The following is a 20,738-nucleotide window of genomic DNA, read 5'->3' as shown; positions in this document are numbered from 1 at the left end:
TAGAAACTAGAGGCAATCTCATTTTAATTATATCTCTTTATTGCTAACAAAGGAATGATTTATGCAATTAAATTAACTGGCTAGAAAATTATTCTCAGCTGGGCTGTCCTAATTCTTTGCTTTCTGAATTGCAGGCTCTTACACTTTCCTGTGTAGATTAATTTTTCTGATATGCAAACAATGCCTCTTGTGTTCGTCTTTTCCATTTTTCTATTCAAGTCCCCTTTTCTTTCTGCCAGCGACATGAGTAATATTTGTTGAACCGCTAGGCTTTCTGACTAGGCTGGTGCTTTTTTTTTTCTCCTCTTAATGTTAAGAAGATGGAAAAGATCTTTTCTTTTCCAATCTCATTATTCCAGAGCAGAGCAAGATTTGAGGGTTTCTTATCTATAGTGCTGGACAGCAGCAGGAACATGGAAAAATTGCAAAAATGTCAGAGTGCAAAACTGGAAAGCCATTTCAGCAGCCCCAGAAGTTATAAATTAGTCCGCGTCTGCAGGGTCGTCTTATTACTTCCCCTCTTCCCTTGCCTACACCACCGGCCCTTCCCACACCTAGTCCCTCTTTGTCTGTCCCAATTATTTCCTACAAAGTACAACCAGGTAAATAACACACTGTATTCTCTGAAGCCCTAAGTCAACACTTACAGAGTGACGTCACTGAGTGAGAAAGGTGGGGAGAGGTCATGAAGGAACTCAGAGACAGGTCAAGTTCTTGAAGATCCAGGGGGGCTATCTTGGGTAGAAGGTCTTATAAAATGAGATCCATTTCTGTACGTGTGGATTAAAGACAGAGTGATGGCAGTGTTTAGGAACTGGTGGTACTATGTGTGGCCTAAATTAATTCAAGTTGTTTTTCATTGTCCTGTAGACTTTGAAATTCAGCTAGAATTAGGAAGGGGGTACAAAATGAATGGCAAATCTCAAGAAAATGGCAGAAGAGAAATTTGGTGAATTTTTTTCTTTCTAAGTCATGTATATGGGCCTACGGTGTGCTTCCCACTCGCCTCTCCTTATCTTCTAGATCATGAATCACAGGCTCCCTCGGCAAAGGGTAGAGCAGTAAATACTCCTCAACCTGCGGGCCAGATGGTTCTGTCACAGCTACCCAACTGTGCCACTCTGACACATCACCGCCACAGATGAAAATGTAAGCAATAAGCGTGGCTGTGTTCCCGTAAAACTTTGTTTGTAGATACTGGGCTGTTTGGCCATGGGACACAGTTTGTCATCTTCTGTCCTTGCTCCTACCAGCTTTTATGTTGCCTGAAGAAGAGAGACTCAGAAGGAGAATGACAAAGTAAAGAGGGCAGTTCAAGGGTCCAGGAAGGGCAATGCATGGCATGAGGCCCTCGGTCACTAACAACCATTAGTCTGCCTGATGGAGCTCTCGATCCAGTGGATATAATGTTTTTAGTGATGTATGCCTCTGTGTGTGTGTGTGTGTGTGTGTGTGTGTGTGTGTGTGTGCGCGCGCGCGCGCGCGCGCGCGCACGTGCGCAGGAACATCACATGTGTCACATTGTGTGTGTGTATAGGAAAACTTTCAAGGGTTGGGTCTCCCCTTCCACTGTGGCCTGAACTTAAGTTGTTAGACTTTACTGCAAGCGCCTTTATCCACTAAGCCATCTTGTTGGCCCCATGTTTTCTTTCTTAAGTAATAGGATGTGAATAAGTCACTATCATCCACAATGTAGTCTGCTGTGGGATGGTCTGTATGTCAAATTGCTCTGATTGGTCAATAAATAAAACACTGATTGGCCAGTGGCCAGGCAGGAAGTATAGGCAGGACTAACAGAGAGGAGAATTGAGATAACAGGAAGGCAGAGGGAGACACTGCCAGCCACCGCCATGACAAGCAGCATGTGAAGATGCCGGTAAGCCATGAGCCACGTGGCAAGGTATAGATTTATAGAAATGAATTAATTTAAGCTGTAAGAACAGTTAGCAAGAAGCCTGCCACGGCCATACAGTTTGTAACCAATGTAAGTCTGTGTTTACTTGGTTGGGTCTGAGCAGCTGTGGGACTGGGGGGTGAGAGAGATTTGTCCTGACTGTGGGCCAGGCAGGAAAACTCTAGCTACAATAGTCGTCTTGTATATTTCTGAAATATAATTCTATTTGTAAAGGAAAATAGAGAAATCTTTTAATTCAATCAATATGTAAAGATTTTGATCACTATGTCAACCAAATTCAAGAAAATCAAACTGAAGATTCTGTTTGACATTCTGAATATTTACTTCCAGGAGAACTATTCAACTGCCAATCTCAAGTTAAATATATTACCCAGTTTTCATTGCGCTCACACGAGTGCTGGTGGCAGTGGTGTGCCAGAACAGTGATTCAAGAGCAGCTTTTAGTTAGATTATCAGGGTTTCTAGACAAGGCTGCTATGTAACATGTTCACATTCTCTAGAAGTCCACCTTTAACCAGAAAAAATATAAAAATGTGGTTCACTCTGGAAAAATAGAAAGCAAGGAATTATTATAGGTGGGAGAGCTTGGAAAAACCTCACGGTAAATACAGAAAGGTCTGGGCTGTGATACCCAGCCCTCTTCCACCACAACCACAATTCAACAAGGTCCAGCCTCCCAGGACAATTACCTGTTACCAGGACTCTGAGGCTGTGTGTCTTCTGTGTTGATGGAAGCAGGACTATCTTGGAGGGCCAACTTCTTTATGACTTCAGTCACCTTTGGGAGGAAAGTCAACTGTTGTCGATACGGTCCACAGATATTAAATTATTGGAACTACTTTGTATTAGTCTCGAATCCTTGAAGAAAAGTTGCCGAGAGCCAAGACGTATTGGGCAAGGAGGTTGGTAGTAACTCCCAGAAAGCCACAGTAGAAATGAAAGTGGGAAAGCCTACATTTGCTCTCACACAGTAGCCAAAGCTCAACAGTCAAATCGGACTTTCCAAAACTTTCAGATTTCTATCTCTGGAATTGCACTGGGCTCCAAAATTCTGAAAATGCAATTAGCCAATGTCTGTTTGCTTTGTACTGAAAATCAGGAGAAAGATCCTGTTTGGAAGCAACTCACTGGATCCTAAGAAATACTTGAACCAATGATAAAACTACTTCTTCCAAGATGAGCAGGTCCAGTTTTATGAAGGCTTGAGTGCCAGCTAAGTAGTGCAGAGTAGAACTAACGAGGGCCCTGGCAGTCGTCTTAGTGTTTCAGGCGAGGAAATCAAGTGGTTACCACTAAGAGCGTCTTGGAGCCAAAGTTTCCCATCTGTTCCACATAAGATAATGAGTCTTCTTCTATGCTCCGCTGTGACGGCAGCACACAGGTGTAACATTCCAATCAAGGAAGAGGCAGTTTGCAAGGGATACATGATGCCCTGAGATAAGTAGGCTACACAGTGCCTTGGGGTGCTCATCAGGGTAAGGGCCAAGCCCCCTGACTCACCATGGCCGGGTTGTGTTCATCTGAATCATCTGAACCTTTAATACAGGGACTGGAAAGACGGTAGCCAACCCCATAGGCAGCTCCTAAAGAATTAAGCTTTTAATAATTGCTGCGTCTGAGAAATAGCTTGATTGTAGCCCTAAGGAGTCAGACTGGAAGTGTGTCCCCAGTATAGCAATGTTGACAGGTGGAAGGTGATTAGGTTATTTGGGGGTACCACCTTTTGGAAGGGATCAATGGAGTTTGGGGTAGGGGGGTCCTAGTTAGTTCCTGACTGTGTTGTTACAAAACAACAAACAATTCAACTGGTCCCTCTCCACTCTCAGGTTTCCTCACTTACCATGTGGTTTCTTCCGAGTGTGCTTCTGCCACTGTGATGTCATCTACCATAAGGTCCTCACCGGAAGCCAAGCAAATGCCAGTGCTACGCTATCAGAACTCCCAGGACTGTGTGCAAAATTAAACCTCTTTCATTTATAACTCACCGACCCTCAAATATTTTGTTACAGCAACAACAAAAGTAGACCAGTGACGAAATCCATGTCTTTGTGTGGTTCCCTTCCACATTGCACAAGGGGTGTGTGTGTGTGTGATCAGCAAGAAAGTCTAGAAGTAATGGCATGTCACTTCTAAGATCAGATGACAAGAGGCAGCTGCGTTGTCTTCCCACCCCATCTCTCTCTCTCTCTCTCTCTCTCTCTCTCTCTCTCTCTCTCTCTCTCTCTCTCTCTCTCTCTCTCTTTTCTGCTCTTTTGCTTTTTTCTTTTTAAATCTCTCTATTTCGTATATATCCAGCCATTTTCCAGAGGATCAGACAGCTGCCATGTCCAGCTCCCCTAGGAAGTCTGAGTGGTAAGTAACTAAGGCTTCCCAGTAATGCTCACAGGAACAGAGATTTTTGCCAAAAGCCACTGGATTGAGTCATCTCAGAAGCAGAGGCCCCAGCTCGCAGCAAGCTGTCAGGGACTTGAAACCCTGACAGACAGACTGGCTACCATCTCGTGAAAGTCCCTACACCAGCATCTACACTGCTAAACCACTCCTGGATTCTTTTTTCCCCAAGAATTCTGTGCAATAATAAATATATTTTTATTTTAAGCAACTAAGAATTGAAATGGTTTGTTATACAGACATGGATTACTAATACAGGGATTTGGGCAGAAATGAAGACTGGTGATATTTGGACTCATAGTTTTTGAAGTGTTGACAGTGTCTGCAGATATATCTTGACAGAAGGGAATATATCTATCAATCATCTATCTATATCTATCTGTCAATCAATTTAGTATGCATGTGTATTCATGTGGGGTACACATATGCATGGTATATGCTCACGCATGCCTGTGGGCACACACTACATGATCTGAGGCCAGAGGAGGGACATCAGTGTCTTCTATCCCTTTCCTCTCTATTACTTTGATGAAATGTTTCTCCCCAAATCTGGGGCTTGAACCTTTTTTTAAAGCTGGTAACTAGTGAGCTCTGGCAACCCTCTCATCTTCACCTTACCCAGTGCCGGGGTTGCTGGTACATGTGGGATCAGGTAGATATGATATTGAGATTCAAACTGCACTCTTAATGGCTGAGCCATCTCTCTAGTCCCAGGAATTATCTCTTGGCCTCAGTTTCTAATATGTTAGGACTGGCCCTGTGGATAGCAGAATCTTAGTAAATGTCCACCGAGTCATTGAGTGGAGAAGAGCAGGCCTAAATCCTACAGAGGTAAAGGAAGCCCAACCATGGGCATGGGAAGAAGAGGACAAAGGGAGCCTGGTATAAGGTGTATGTCTAAAAAGATCCACTGTTCTGGTTCACACCGACTGAAGGGAAGGGTGCCCCGAAAAGGGGAGCATGCACGGCTACAGTCAGGGCAGTGAAGAAAAGAATTCTTTTCAGAAAAACAGAGAAAAGACTGGGAGAACCCAGGGACACCTCATGCATCTTCGAATATGGACGCTTACTTCATTTGCTATTTCCTTTGAGTTTTGTTTCTATTACACACTAAGTCCCACCACCTTGAGAGTAGTGATAGGAAGTCACCTTGATGACAGGAGGAGGAACTTGACCTCCTGATAAAACTCACGGTTCGCTGAGCACTTTTGCAAACATAATGCCTCTGTAGCTTTCCCTAGAGCAGTAGCCTTAAAGAGCATCGCAGTATCTCCCAAGTTCTTCCTCCTTCGCCCGGTGATAGCCCAGCCAGCCAGCCAGCAGTAAAGGAGCATTAGTGGCCCTGTTACAGGTAGGTCACGGTCATGTATGCTCTATGATTTTTTTCTGGTTAGATTCTATTTCTTTCCGATGTAAAAGCTCACACGACAGCTGCCGCGGCTGTTTTTGTCACCCCGATTTCTTGGTTCTACTAGCAATAGCAGCCATTTACAGAGTGCTAGGTACTTTATTATCTGATTTAACCTCTGCGACAGCCTTTCGATGGAAAGAGTACCGAACTCTGCAACTGGAAAAAGATGGCTGAGCGGTGTTCTGTTTGGACCTCAGTTCATGAAGCCAATCGGTTTCCTGGTAATGCAGGAGTGTTTCTCGAAAGCCTGCCCTCCACTGCTGTACTGGACATCTCATCATAATTGTTCCTGTGACGTTTTACAGGCATCCTCCGTCTTCCAGGGCAGAGAACTTGGAGACGCAAAGGTAGGACCAATGGCAGGAGATAGTGAGGACCACACCATGCTACTCCAAGACCCGGCTGTCTTCTAGCCAGGGACATTTTAGAAATGGGAGGATTCCAGATTGACAAGATCACCAGGTGGCTTGGAAGCACAGCAGAGTCTGAGGGGTCCCACCACAAATCTGAGGATACTTCCACCCCAGTCAGTGTACTTCTCTAGCATGGAGCTGCTCTAGTGGTGATCCCTAAGTCAGCCGATTCACCTGGGAACAACCTGACTGCAATGCAAACTCTGGAGCCCACCCGAGCCTACTGATGCAGCCCCGCTGGGTCTATCTTCAAGTGATGCTAATGAATTCGAAGGTTTGAAGATTCGAATTGGAAGTCCTTGCAATCTTCACACTTAGGCTCACCTGAGAAAGAGGAGTGAAAAGTGATAGCCTGGGGGCCCAAAGTCTGCTGTCCTGTGAGCTCACCTGCACTTGTGAGCTCATCTGCCCGGTGGAATAAAAAAAAAATCTGTCCTCTTAGTTCTTTGTATTAAAAATACAAAGCTACCCCTCCCCACCCGGGCCCCAAGAATTGGGGTCTATGTCATTGTGGGTCATGCAGACTAGATTTTTTAAGCCAGCACATTTATTCATCCATCTAGGACCGGGTGTAAAGGGTTGTGATGGAGGTGGCGCCACAGACACAAATATGAAACAGGCTCCCGAGATACCTAGTGAATTTGGTTGTAACAGAACGGGCTGTTGTCGGACGTTAGCTGTGAAATCGTTATTTCCCAAAAGCCCCCAATCCTTAAGAGCTTAGGATGTATTTGTTCTTACAGTCTTATTAAAAAAGGAGTGAGAAGACGGTAGTTTATACTCCTAACCATCTAGGAACTTCTTAAAGCAATCCCCAAGAATAATCATTAAAGCCACGCTGGGGCTGGGGGTATGGCTCAGTCAGTAAAGTGCCCACAGTGAGGACCTGGTTTTGGATCTCTAGTGCCCATGGTTTTTTTTGTTTTGTTTTGTTTTTTATTTTTTGTTTTTTTAAAAAAGCTGATCAGCTCCTCAGGAATGACACTGGAGAATGACCTCTGGCTTCCACATGCACATATGTGAACACGCACCTGCACAAGTATGTGAATGCATATGGACACGCTCCCACATACACACTAAAAATAGAACCACTTTAACTATAGAATAAAGATGCTTTCAATGGGGGAGCTAGACACTCTAGAATCCCAGAGACCTGCATCCGAGGGAGGGGCATGTTTAACAACTACTTCCAACAGATTCTGCACACACTCATTTTGGGAACTATGGTGCTATCATACTGTACCCCACAAACTACTGCTCCTTAAGCGATTATAGCTCTTGTCGGGAACGGACTAGCATCAGAGATTTGGGAAGAGAGCTATATGGACAGGATCAGGCAGTATTTTAGAGATATTCTTGTGTTGGCAGAAAGAATGGATTTGAAGAAGCTCTTGGTGGTAAAGGCTGATGGTCTTACCGGGAATAAAATAAAAAACAACAGAGACACCACACTGAGCTCCAGGTGCCAGGTGGTGGTCTATATTCAGTCCCTAAGACACTTGCCCACTGCATAGAGAGCCTCAAGTTCTTCCCTCGGGCAAATTCAGGTTTTACAGCCCCATGGAATCTGAGGTAGAAATCTCAAACTAGTTGTAATTGCTTTGGTAATTTTAGAGATAAACATAGGGCTGGAAACACCACTTTCAAATACTTTACATATTACTTAGAACCCATTTCAACCAGGCAGATTCTAAGTTCTCTCTGCCACTTTTAGTTTCTGGGTTGTCGCTGTCACTTTAAAACGCTCAGCTTTTGCATTTCCAACCTAAAAACCCACAGCTATTTTTGCCTTGGTTATGCAAGCCGCGTTGTGCCCCCTGGTGGCAATCTGGATTGGAAGATGAGAAGCATATTTCAATCAGAGGGAGAGGGCCGACTTAATTGAAAAAGGTGGCAGGCCTGAATTTGAAATGGAATTTCATATCAAACTTTTCTGCTCTTACTAAAAATAGGAAACATCCTGTTAAAACTCAAATCCGATGTATTAACTTCAGCCTGCGAGGTGCATATTTCAGCTCCCTGGCTTTGTCACAAAATGGATTAGCTTCTTGAAATATGTCAGTTCAACGTGAAATTAAATATTTGCTCTCCATCCAGCTAAGGAGCTGAGCACAGAGGACTGCAGTCTGGCAAAAAGCCTTTCCTCTGCCATCAGGGCAGCACGTGCCACAGACACGTGATGTCACCTGCTCCTTCGGGGTATGCAACGCCCCATATTACAAAACCAGTTGGACACCAGCAGTGCCATTTTCAAGACAGCTCCAGGAAAAATCTCTAAATTTTAGAGTTTACTCTTCAATCAGAAGAACCAAATGGATTTGAGTAGATTATGACGAGGGCTTCTGATTAAATTTTAACTGTTTAGGGGCAAAAAGGGATGATTAAAGATAGTTACTAGAAAATGCATTTGGTAGGAGGAAGTGTCAGAATGCTTCCTGCTACACGGATAAGCCTGCTGCAGTGGCTGTATTATTTGGTCACAAAAACCAAAAATGATTTCTTCCCTAAGTAAACACTCAAGTGATGGGCAAGTACATAAATGGTACAACGCTGAATTTGAAATGTTAAAACAGAGAAGTCACAAGCCTCCAGAACAGAGGGCAGCCATGTTGGAAATGGGTATAGACACTACATAGAACAAACGTTACAGAAAATAGGAAGGAAAAATTGAAAGCTGCAAAAAGCAAAGTGGGCCAGTGAGATGGCTCAGCAAGGAGGGGCTTGCCACCAAGCCTGATGACCTGAGTTCGCTTCCTTGGTCTCACATAGTGGGAAGCAAGAATCAACTCTACCAAGTTGTCCTCTGTCCTTTACATGTGCACTGTGCCCCGCTCCCCCACATATACAAACAAATAAATGTAATTAAAATTTTAGGGACTTGGGGGGATGGCTCAGTGGATAAGAGCCCTTACTGCTCTTACGGAGATCCTGAATTTAGTTCCCAGCATCCACACTGGCAGCCCCAGATTATCTGACACCTGAACTCAAATGCATGTATCTACATAACTTAAAATAATAAAAATACTTTTTAAAAATATTATGTCTCAGTTTGGACTAAGGCTGAAAGATGAATGCTTTCCAGCAGAAGCAGGTAAAGCTGCAATAAACCATACAGAGAAGCATGCAAGCCCATGGAAGTGTAGTGGACTCAGGGAGCTGGAGGGTCCCTGCACTGCCTGAGGACAGTTCAAACAGGATTCAGAAAGACTTCATTTCAAAAGGTCTTGAAGCTCATTTAAGTTTATTTCATGGTATGAGTGAAAGGTTAAAAAAAAATACTTAACAGTTCTGCTTATGACATAGCTTAATCCTAAAACCTTAGTTGTCGTTCAACAACGTGTGCTTAGGAAAAGTCACACCAACCAAAAGAATGCCTTCATTTTACCTTTGAATATCAATTACTAGACCTCTTGCCTATTGGATACTGAACAATTTCTCAAAATTCTATCTATTAAGTATTTCTACCTTTATTTGCTATCCTATTATTTTTGGTATCTAAAATACAAAGAAAAAACACAGGGAGCACACCAGCCTATAAAAGCACAGCAAAGGCAAATGGGGACCAGCGGTGGGTGACCAGGTGACCGGGTAAGTTAGCGGACGTGCTGGTACTTCTACCGGCATCGCTGTAACTACGCCGCCGACGGGAACCGGGAAGGCGGTGTATTGGAGGGCTGGCTGCCTGTGTGGATCAAGGCCGCACTCGGAACATCCTCTTCTTCAGCTCGGCAGTCTTCTCTTCTGTTCTAGTGCAGCACTCCTCCGTGGTCTTCTCAATGCTCTCATGGTACTTCTCCAGAGCGCTTTTCAAGTTGACAAAGATTTCCTAAGGACAAATGACAAAGAATTACACTGAGTCGCAGCCAGGCCTAACACTGAGTTGTAAATGTTTCAACGACCATTCCGGATTAGTTCCGACACAAGGCTGGGAGAGGCTACAGCTGAGAGAGACCATGAACCACCAAGAAAACCAAAGTTTCCAAAAGCTTTATTTCTTAAATCTTACAAGAAAAATCAGGTGAATGCTATTTTAAATAATCAGCACATTCAATGGCTACAGATCAACTTAAGTTTCCAGCTCCACTGGGCTACATGTTTATTTCCATGAACAAGAAAGCTGAGATACCGCTTTGGAGAAACCATCAAAACCAAGTGTGGCTAAAATAAAAAATAAACAAACACATCCTGCAAATCCACAGCCAAACACTTCAATACACTAAAGCAATGCTTTTCTCCTGAGAATAAACACACTCCCCAGGAGGAATTAGTCTCACCAATAGAGCCACTAGAAAAAGAACAGGAAGCCCAAGCCCAGCAGCGCCCCCACCAGAAGCAAAAACGTAGCCAAGGTCCTGAGCAAACTGTCAAACTGAGCTACGCATTTTAGAATAGCCAACGAAAGTCTATACACAAGTGGAGGTTTATACCAGTTTAGGACAGCTCGCAAATAAGAAGTCTTACTGGGAAGTCAAATACTTGGAAAGTCAACACACAGGGCTGGGGATATAAAGCAAAACCTAAGGCTAGCCCAGTGCTGTTCAACACAGAAGCACTAGCCATATGCCACCATTTAAATGTGCAAGAATTCAGATCAAATTCAAACTTCCATTGTCCCCTCAGTTGTACTAGACACATGTCAAGGGCTCAAGGCCACAGTGCCTACCTACCCAGTAGCTACAGGACTGAGCATGACTCTAGCCATGTTTTATGTGACAGTATTGGTCTGATTATCTCATTTTTGAAATTTAAGAAATTTAAAAATTATACAATATCCATGGATTTTTACACCCAGCATCACATTGTTCCCACAAGTATTTTAATTCATCAATCAAAAACATATTTTGGGGTGGGGAGGCTGGAGAGATAGCTCAGTAGTTAAGAGCCCTGGCTGTTCCTACAGAGGTCCTGAGTTCAATTGCTAGCATGGCTCACAACCATTTGTAATGAGATCTGGCTCCCTCTTCTGGCCTGCAAGCATACATGCACACAGAATACTGAATATAGTAAATAAATCTTTAAAATAAAATTAGATATATTGTTGGCTATTTCTGTGAGTAACCTGTGAAGAGGACAGTGAAGGTGAAATCACTCTCCCCGCACAGCAACACAGACTACGCTAAATACTGAGCACTGGAAACGGGGCACATGCAGGCCAGGGCTACCCACGGATAGAATTAGCATTTTGCTACAATTCACAAGACTTACAAAATTATGTTATGAATGTGTGAATAAAATGAATAGTATTACTGAGGAAAAAGAAATCATGAAATTAACTTTGTGAGTCTGAAGGCCAGGGTTATCTCCAGCAAGTCTAAAATGTCAATTCCTTGTGATATAAAATGATGAAGAGAAATATAAAAAAATTATGTCATCTTAGAAATACAGCAAATACTCTAAAAGAAATTTATGAAAACATTGAACAGAAGAGATGAAGTGGGGAGGAGGGGGGAAGGGGGAAGAAGAGGACAGATGGGGACGATTTTGAATTTTATGTCATTTTTGCTGTGACTGTCTGGAAACAGCATCTGTAAAGCTGACCAAATGGAGGAGGTACTAGAAGCTAGAAGCAGGTGAATTACCTATGTGAGGGAACATTTAAAGCAGAGTCAGTGATAACTAGGGTCCGGCAGCCCTGTGTGAAGGCCACTTTGACAATCTGTCATCTTTCCTCTTTGTGAAGGCGGGCTATGAGAAGAACTAGAGAATCCTTTGAGCAAAGGTACATGAGTTCATCCACGTATTCACAGTCATCCTCGGGCTGCTGAGGACCAACTGGACGTCAGCAGACTGGGTAAGAGGAGGATAACACAGCAAGCTGAACGACTGTGTCTGGAGCTCTGATAATAATGCTGCACGCTCTGGAGGAGTGCTACAATGCAGCCAGAGTCCAGTTCCACTCAATGCCTTTTTTCATCCTGGGGAAAAGGCATGCTGCTCAAATCTGCCGCCAACACCACACAATGAGAAATAATCGGTGTGGACGAGAGTTAAACTGATCTTGGCATTTTGACAATCTAGGTTGAAAAGAAACACAATTAAGGCTACACAATACAACAGTAAGATCCTGAATTGAGAGCAATCATTTCATCACAGGATGGGAGAGTGAAAAAAACAACTTGGCAGAGCTGCACGTGAAGAAGGTGTAGTCTTTAACTGACCAAAGTTTGAGCACAAAGAGAAGGCGAGACCCTGCTGCTGACACCCTAGCCCCCAAACAAGGCTTTGTAAACAGAGGCACTGTGCTTCTGGGGCCGCAGCAGTACTTGGGAAGGCTGTGCTAAGTAGTAGGTTCTACACTTCAAAGAAAATAATGACAGGTAAGAAACATAACAATCAACAGGGATAACAATGAACCTGAAAATTAGGCAGGTAAAGAATGGCTGGACAGCTAAGGGTACTACACCCAGAAGGGAGAAGACTGAAGGACACAGGACTACCTTAGGGGCTAGTCAATAGAACAGGTACAGATTAGTCCAGAGGGGAGAGCCCAGTCCACCAGAGTCCAGACACTGAATACTTTAAATTCAGAATGGGAAATAACATTTTAACAACTGCAGCTGTAGTAGAACAGCTTGTGTGGTTATGAGCTCCATCCACAGAAAACAATCACAATTACACAGAGCCCGTCAGTGGCTCTCAAATGCCATCCTGTTCTAGAGATAAACAGACAATTCAATTAAGAGATGAGACCTATTGTGGAGATTCTAATTCAATGTATTTGGGAGGGGACTCGGTCATTTCAAAACCCCTCACTGAATTCTAAATACAGCTAGTTTGAGGACACAGTGCTCAGGGCCCTCTCAACATTACAAATATTTATGGAAAGCAGACTATACCCAAGGCTATTCTAGGAATGGAGTCACACGCCACACTAAGAGTTAAAGAACAACCAGTATCGGCAGGGAATGTCTAATAGTATTGATGAGATACATGTGCACAGAGCCAACAGAAATATAAGGTAGCCGGAGCATCTTTTGTGACTAACAAAAATAGTTCAAATTCCAGCCAGTTCTTAGTTTTAATCTGCTAATAACCAGTTCATTAACTACACCTAGAGCATGTGATAGCAGTCTTTGATTTCTTTAAGAACGTAGGATGAAGTATCTCAAGTCTCTTTTGTATTAGGACCTTTGCAGACTGTATGGACAGAGAGTTCAGCTATCACAAACCAGGAAGTTTCAGAAGCAGGAAGATGGAGATGAATGAAAAAAATCGGCCTAAGATTCTGAAGAAAGAGCTGTAGCTATTTTGAATAGCTTTTGGTAAAATGTTTTTAGACGCATAACTTAAAAATCCTGAGTAAAGTCCATCTACTTAGGACTTCACAACTGTTTATTAAGCAACTGCTTCTACCCCAAGGGATGATATTCTGTGATGCGCTAAAAGACAAGTGAGAAAGAGGCACAGGAGATGCGTGTCTGCTGATTATGAAATGGTACCCAGAGTGGAGCTACAAATGGACAAAGGGCCCATGGAGTCAAGTTCTGCTCCAGAGAACCCCAAGCCCCGTCATGGGTGACATCACTTACGTTCTAAACTCATGGACTCTAGTCCTAGGAGCACGTACCTGAGACTTCAGTTTCTCCCTTTTCTCGGCATCTTTTAGTTGCTGAATCCCAGATTTAATCTTCTGGATCTCTTGATTAATGGTGGTTACCTGCTCACAGACAGCATCTCTTTTTTCTTGAACTTTATTGCAATCTCTAAAGGGAAACAGAGACACCTGATGTAACTTCTCTTGAGCATTTAAAAACCAAAGACGCTAACAGTGAACCCAGAGCCATCATCTGTCAGTTCCTGCTCAACAAGCCTAGAACTCGTTCAGATATAAAAGCAAGTAGACAAACCCCACAAAACCCCACACAGTGTGGTGCACTATACTTACACCATGGCGTATGGAACTACCTCACTCAAGAGCTACCCTTTTCCTTTCCTTATTTTGCAGAGCTGCAGATCAAAGCCAGAGCCTGGCACATGCTGGGGAAGTGCTCCACCACTAATCGACACTTCAACCCTCACACCCTATTCTTTAAAACAAAGGCCCGGCTACAGCGCCTCAGTGTGCACATCTATGCACTGTCAGTGCGAATGGGGATTAGTACAACTTTTCTGCACATCTGGCAACAAATACACAATCCCCAGGTTCTGTCTTTTCATCTGCATGAAAATACTCAGTTCCAATGGCGCATATAAAGGACTAAAGGAAATGACACCGTAAACCTACCTGTGGCATGTGATATAAAGGCACAGTCCTAAGACTGACAAGGAGACTCTACTGGCGAAATACCTCAGCATGCTAGCAGAAGAACTTAGCATTAATTTTTACCTGACTAGTATTAACATTTCTTTTTCAAATGTTAGGTCACCATGTCTCACGTGCACTGAAATAAACACTACTACCACAACCCCTTTAAAGATTAACACAAAGAGATTGGAACTGTGTGCCTCAAAAGGCAACAAGCAGAAAAACACCAAATAAACAAATAAATGAAACAGCCCGAGGTCTTATTTCTACAGACAGAATTATATCTATATCTAATAGATATAGATATATAAATATATCTTAGTCACTAGAGGCAGAATTCTGTCCTGAAAACACAGGAGCTTGGAAAGCCTATCCGCTCTTCCCAGTGTGTACTACCCCACTGGACTGAAATCAAGCTCCTACTCGATCACTGTCCGCTTGTACTGCTTCACGTCTTCCTGCTTCTTGTTTATCTTGAAGCGTGTGGTGGCAAGCTTCTCCTTCTTGACAGTCACCAGTCTTTTGAGTGAGTTTTCTTCAGTCTTCAGTTTCTTTAGTTCTGATGAATCACTTTCAATCTGGTCCTCCAAGTTCAGGCACTGTTTTATGAAGAATATTTAAAGTCATTTCAACCAAACAGGACTTATAAACAAAACCAAAGGGCTTTCTAGGGTGAGCTAGAAAAAACAAAACAAAACAAAACAACAACAACAACAACAAAAACTCAGTTTTGAAATGGAGTAAGTCTTCAGGCTCTGAAAGCTCAGTAGAAAACCACAACTGTCCAAGGGGAAACAGCCCAGTGAGCAGAGAGAAGATGGCCCTGCTTCTCTGCCAGGATTGATGAGGGTCAGGCACACAACAGCCAGGCCCTGCAGCTGAGTGCTGCCATGGGAAGATTCTACCTTTAGTAGAAGAGAGAAGGGCAGAGGCAGACCTCAGAACCAAAAGCAGATCTGTCCTGTGACCCTGGATGGTGGACACACAGGTACAGCGACGAGAACTAAGTCGGGACTCTGCCACAGATGAAGAATGATTATATCCATTAAGGCAAGCTAAAACACTCACTACTATATTTCAAAATACATAACACCACGTGCCATGTTGATTTATTATTCATTTCATCTGAAGGTTAAAATAAGTCCTAACATCCGATGTTTAAGGGAAGAGGGCTTACTCCTCAGCACGTACTACACTACATAACAAGCCAGTGTTTTAGGGAGGCAGTAACAAAGGGTGAAAGGGAACCCAAAGCTGCTGCAGCCCATCACATATGACGACAGAAACCCCACACAACACAAACCTCCTTCAAGATACTGCTCAGTTTCTCCCTGTTATCTGCAAGGTCCTGGATTTTCTTTTGATATAACTGCACCTCCAGCTGACAGGAAGGCAGGCAATCCACAGAGTCTCTATAGAGTTCATACTTCTCCATCACTTCTTGCTTTGGGAGGGAAAAAAAAGACCAGTTTGATATTCTCTTTTATGAAACCAAAAGGCCAATTCGTTTGCTCTTCAATAATTTCTGCATTCACTACTGAAAGCTCAAGAATGCACAACAATTAAGTCCCTAGGTCAGTAGCAAGGCATTACTACCGACATGTGTCAAACACATAACAGGCCTCTTTTAAAACATTTTACTTATTTATTTTATGAGTATGAGAGTTTTGCCTGCATATTTGTCTATGCACATGTGCATGCGTGGTGCCCAGACTAGACAAGGGCAATGGATTCTCTAGGACTGGAGCTAGAGACAGTTGTGAGCTGCCATGCAAGTGTTGGGAATCGAACCCATCTCCTCTGGAAAAGCAGCCAGTGTTTTTAACCACTGAGCCATCTCTCCACACACTTAAAGACGCTTTTAAAACTCCAAATATCCATAACTAAGAAAACTGGCACTACTTAGTACCTGACCAATCCGTGATAATTTCCAAAGATTCTTTATGTTTGTAGGAAAGAGCTCACTCTGGTTGGGCACAGCTTAACTTGCAAATGCTTGCCAAGTGCCTACAAAGCCCTGTGGTTTTCTGCTAATTCTCAAACTACTTCTGAATACTACAGGGAAGTCATATTATCTATTAATAATCTTCCTGTTTGTTTACATAACTATGATTAGCATTCGATTCTTTAAAAAGATAATCTCCTCTTTTAAAACACAATTTACTCAAACCACATACCATTGCAGACATCTTTCCTTCTCCCTAGTAAGCTACTCCCTGCCTTACCTTATTAACCAGTTACACTTCTGCTCAGAAAAGACCTGATTACATTGCTCATCTTTCATTTCTAATTTTTTATGAATTTGTAAAGTCTTTGCATATAGTACATCGAATCTTGCCTTCAAGTCTTAGTTTGCTTCCTGTTGCTGTGATGAAGACCATGGTCAAAAGGAACCTGTCTAGAGAGATGGCTCAGTGGTGAAGAGCACCAGTTCTTCCAGAGGAACTGCTTTAATTCCCACAGCCACATGGTGACTGCCAACTGTTTGTAATGTCAATCCCAGGGGATCTGAGGCCCTCTTTTGGCATCCAAAGGCACCAGGCCCACACAGATCATGGAGATATATGCAGGCAAAACACCCACCCACACAAAATAAAAACAAACAAACAATAAATTTTTAAATGTAACCTGGGGAGGAAAGGGTTTATTTTAGCTTACATCTTACAGTCCACCATGAAGAAAAGTCAAGGCAGGAACTCAAGGCAAGAACCTGGAGGCAGGAACTGAAGGAGAGGCCATAGAACATGCTTACTGGCTTATTCAGTCTGCTTTCTTATAGAACCCTGTAACTATCTGCCTAGGGCTAGCACAGCCCACAGTGAGTTTGGACCCTCTAACATCCATCATTATTGAAAAAAATGTCCCATAGACTTGCACATAAGCCAATCTGATGGAGATACTTCCTCAATTGAGATTCTTTCTTCCCAAATATGTCTAGGTTTTTGTCCAGTTGACAAAAACTAACTAAACACTTCAAAGGCACAGAAAATGTTTTAGTGGGTGTTTTCTCTCTAGGCTTTTCTCTCTAGGTTTTCTTGTTAATTTTAAAACATTTAGTTTATAATCTAAGCCCTCAGGAGGCTAAAGCAGGAAAATTAGGAGTTCCAGGTTATTCTGGGCTATAGAGTCAGACTGTGGGGGTAGGGTGTGTGTGTGTTCCATTTGGTCAAAGATTATGTAAATGTTCTAAATCTGTTAAAATTTCAATTGCTAATTCACATAAGGAGTTCTTTTTATAGACAACCAGCTGTTTTCTCCTAGAGAACCCTTCTTAGTGGGGGGTGGGGTCACGCCCAGGGCCTCCCCACGCTGACTGAGCAAGCACACCCCACCACTTAGTTAAACCCCAAGATCCACCATTTTTAAAATAAGGCAGCCATTCCCCATAAATTTTCAAATCTATTTTTGGGCTCCATTTCTGTTTTGATGATATTTTTTCTCTCTTACTCGTGACAATTTTTATTTTCAGGAATTACCTGGATATGGTAACTTTAAAAACTTGATTCAAAAAAGAAGCCAAATTGTCTACTTCCCGCTAATTTTGTCCCTTCTCACCTCACTCCACCTCTCAAGGTAACCCCTGGCCTTGAACACGTTTCTTCTGCCTTGAATGATCAGATGCTAAGACAAATTCCCACTCCCCTCTCCTACCCGACTCCCACAAATCTAAACTGAGTTCTCTCATTTCCTTATTTCAAAGCACCCTCTATATTTTAATGCTACTTTTAAAACTCATTTAACTTTTTATAGTTTTATATTTGAAGCAAAAATGATCAGGAGAAACAAGGATTTGTCATACGTTCCCTGTGCTTACTCTGTGACTTCATAGTTCACACTGTAATTTTTAGTTACTAATTGTTTGTAATTGTTGAATGCCTTTTTCCTCTAAAACTGAGTGACTAGTTCTCAGACGAACACAGCATTCCCACTGGATCCAGCAGAGCAGAGCCTTAGATGCTGCGGTGGGTCAATGGCTCCCTTGCGGCTCTATTTCTTTGCCGTCTAGATACTGGACAACTCGGAAAGTAGCACACGACCCAGGGAGCTCACCCGGGAACTCTGGAGCTTCTGGACGGTGTCTTTCATCTTCTCTTTCAAGTTCTTCACCTTCTCGGGAGAGTCCACAACTTTGCTTTTCAAGCTGTCTTGAACTTCTTTCAAAGAAGCCAATGACAGCTTTAGTTCATTCTGTTGAGACATTTTCACCGACCAGGTCAGACAACAAAATTGGTTACCACTGTTTGAATAATACAAGAGTGTAGGCTCACATCTGCTGCAACCAGGTAAAACTGAATTCTGACCACCCTGGCCTTCTTAATGGCTCTGGCTACAGACCAAGTTCTTTAATGTGACACTTAACACCCTCAGTGGCATCTCTGAGATCAGTGTGATCCTCCGAAGATACCACAGCATCCTGTTCCTAAGATTATCCATGGATCCTGGAAAACTCTCCTCCCAGTTCCTCTACATCCCTTCCATAAGCAGCACAAGTACTTACAACAGTAAAATTATGTATGTGGTGTGTTTTTATATTACCGAATGACCTGGCTGGAGTTCTAAAAAGTTACTTTTGCTCCTCTGGTACTCAAAGTAATGGCGCACACGCGTGTAATACAAGAGAATATGAAGAAGGTGAGGTCAGGCGACGTGAGCTAAGAAGTCTTCCACTACACTTGAAATCTCTCCACATGTGGTTTCTAGTATTAAACTAGCTTAATAGAAAAGGGTGCTTGCTGCCCAGTCCAGTGACCTACTCACATGGTGGAGGAAGAGAAGGAACTCAACGAGTTCTCTCCAACACCACGTCTTCCCTGCCTCCCGGAATAAATAACACACACGAGAGGAAGCTAACATTAAAACTGTGACTAAACATTCTAAAAATGAATATACATAAATACAGAGAACCTACTGTATGGTGATGGTCAAAAATCACTAGAAAAAAAGAATGTAAATTAAAATGAGGTTTTCCCCATATAAGAGTGAGAAAAATTTTAAAAAAAATGCAAAAACTGAAAGCATTTATTTTTTAGCAAGAGTGTAGGGAGTGGACAAATCTATAATCTCTTGCTAAAAATAGAAATTAGACTCTTTAATTTGGCAACATGAGCCAATTTTAAATGTGTATTTCCTTTCATTCCCACATCCTGAATTAGTGTTTTAGAGAGACTGGTGAACAAATGTCCACATTTACAGCACACACACAGCTACACGGATTAACAAAAAATCAGAATATGGAAGTCTATCAAAAGAGAGGAAAATGATGCATAATACAATACATATACAGATGTCCAACCATATTATACAGCTGTTGAGATGAGAAGGAGCTACTTGAAGCTCCTGATAACCATCTATACTACACTGCTAAGTGTGTGTGTGGCTGGGACTGTAAAATTACACAGAGAGATGTATATTAAAAAATTACACAGATAGATGTATATTAGAAAAATAATCAAATTATATAGCATACATACACATACATCAGATCATATGGTTAACTTTGGGTCCTTTATACTTTCTTCATACATGTCCATGTGTGATGTTGTTTGCTTCTTTTATGATAGTTTCTGTATTTAAGTTGAAAAAAAAAGGTGCCAGGTGGTAATGGTGGTAGCTTACGCCTTTAATCCCAGCACTTGGGAGGCAGAGGCAAGTGGCTCTTTAAGTTAAAGGCCAGCCTGGTCTACAGAGCGAGTTCAAGGGCAGCCAGGGCTACAGAAAAAACCCTGTCTTGGAAAATCTTTGAGGGGAAAGGACGACAGAGAACTACTGACAATCACACAGCTAAAACACTGCAGGTCAAACTTTACATGCAAGGAAACAGAGGAGATACATACCAAACGCTTCGTTTTTTCTGAAATAGCTGATTTCTTTTGGGCAATTCCCTCTTGCAGCACTGCCTAAGAGTAAAAAACAATTGTGTTATAACGATTTGAAACACTAAATTTAAACCACTAGCGACTTCCTCATCCAATACAGGTAAGAAGAGGAGGAAGTGAGAAGATCAGATGGTGTCCAACTGTCTTTATTCAGAAAAAGGGCCTGAGAGCCCTTTCCTCAGGCCTGACGGTGAGTCCAGCTTAAGCACAAATGGATGAAGAAAGCCATGGATTGGGGAATCCCAAGCGCCCAGCCCATCAGTGTGCCTGTGAGGGGATTCTGGAGACAGCTAGCTCATGAGGACTCTGCCCTAAGCAAACCCACTAAAGGATTGTTAGGGTCCGAGAGAAGCCCCCAAGAAAGACCAACAGTTACGAACAAAATTTAGCATGAGCGTTCTGCTGGGATGGACCAAACCCTCTGAGACAGTGAGCCAAAAATCAACCTTCCCCTTGTTTAATGTTAGTACTTTAGTAATGATATTGA

At 42.7% G+C, this 20,738-nt stretch overlaps 1 protein-coding gene across 2 annotated transcripts in view; it reads right to left on the bottom strand.

Moving 5' to 3' along the window:
- Window positions 1–9,354: 9,354 nt before the first annotated feature.
- The window catches only part of Nuf2 (NUF2 component of NDC80 kinetochore complex), a 29,926-nt gene continuing 18,542 nt past the window's right edge, over window positions 9,355–20,738 (bottom strand). For both annotated transcript variants that reach the window (XM_059280870.1, XM_059280869.1), the window contains 6 exons: window positions 20,210–20,272; window positions 18,426–18,563; window positions 15,679–15,819; window positions 14,799–14,974; window positions 13,698–13,833; window positions 9,355–9,956 (listed from right to left, as the gene is read on the bottom strand). In XM_059280870.1, the coding sequence (XP_059136853.1) occupies window positions 9,822–9,956; window positions 13,698–13,833; window positions 14,799–14,974; window positions 15,679–15,819; window positions 18,426–18,563; window positions 20,210–20,272 (789 nt within the window). In that variant the 3' untranslated portion in view covers window positions 9,355–9,821. The remainder of the gene's footprint in view (window positions 9,957–13,697; window positions 13,834–14,798; window positions 14,975–15,678; window positions 15,820–18,425; window positions 18,564–20,209; window positions 20,273–20,738) is intronic.

Source organism: Peromyscus eremicus, chromosome 15 (genome assembly GCF_949786415.1).
Source record: "Peromyscus eremicus chromosome 15, PerEre_H2_v1, whole genome shotgun sequence".
NCBI lineage: Eukaryota > Metazoa > Chordata > Mammalia > Rodentia > Cricetidae > Peromyscus > Peromyscus eremicus.
Note: the sequence above shows the minus strand (reverse complement) of the source record. Positions and strands in the feature narration are given on the sequence as shown.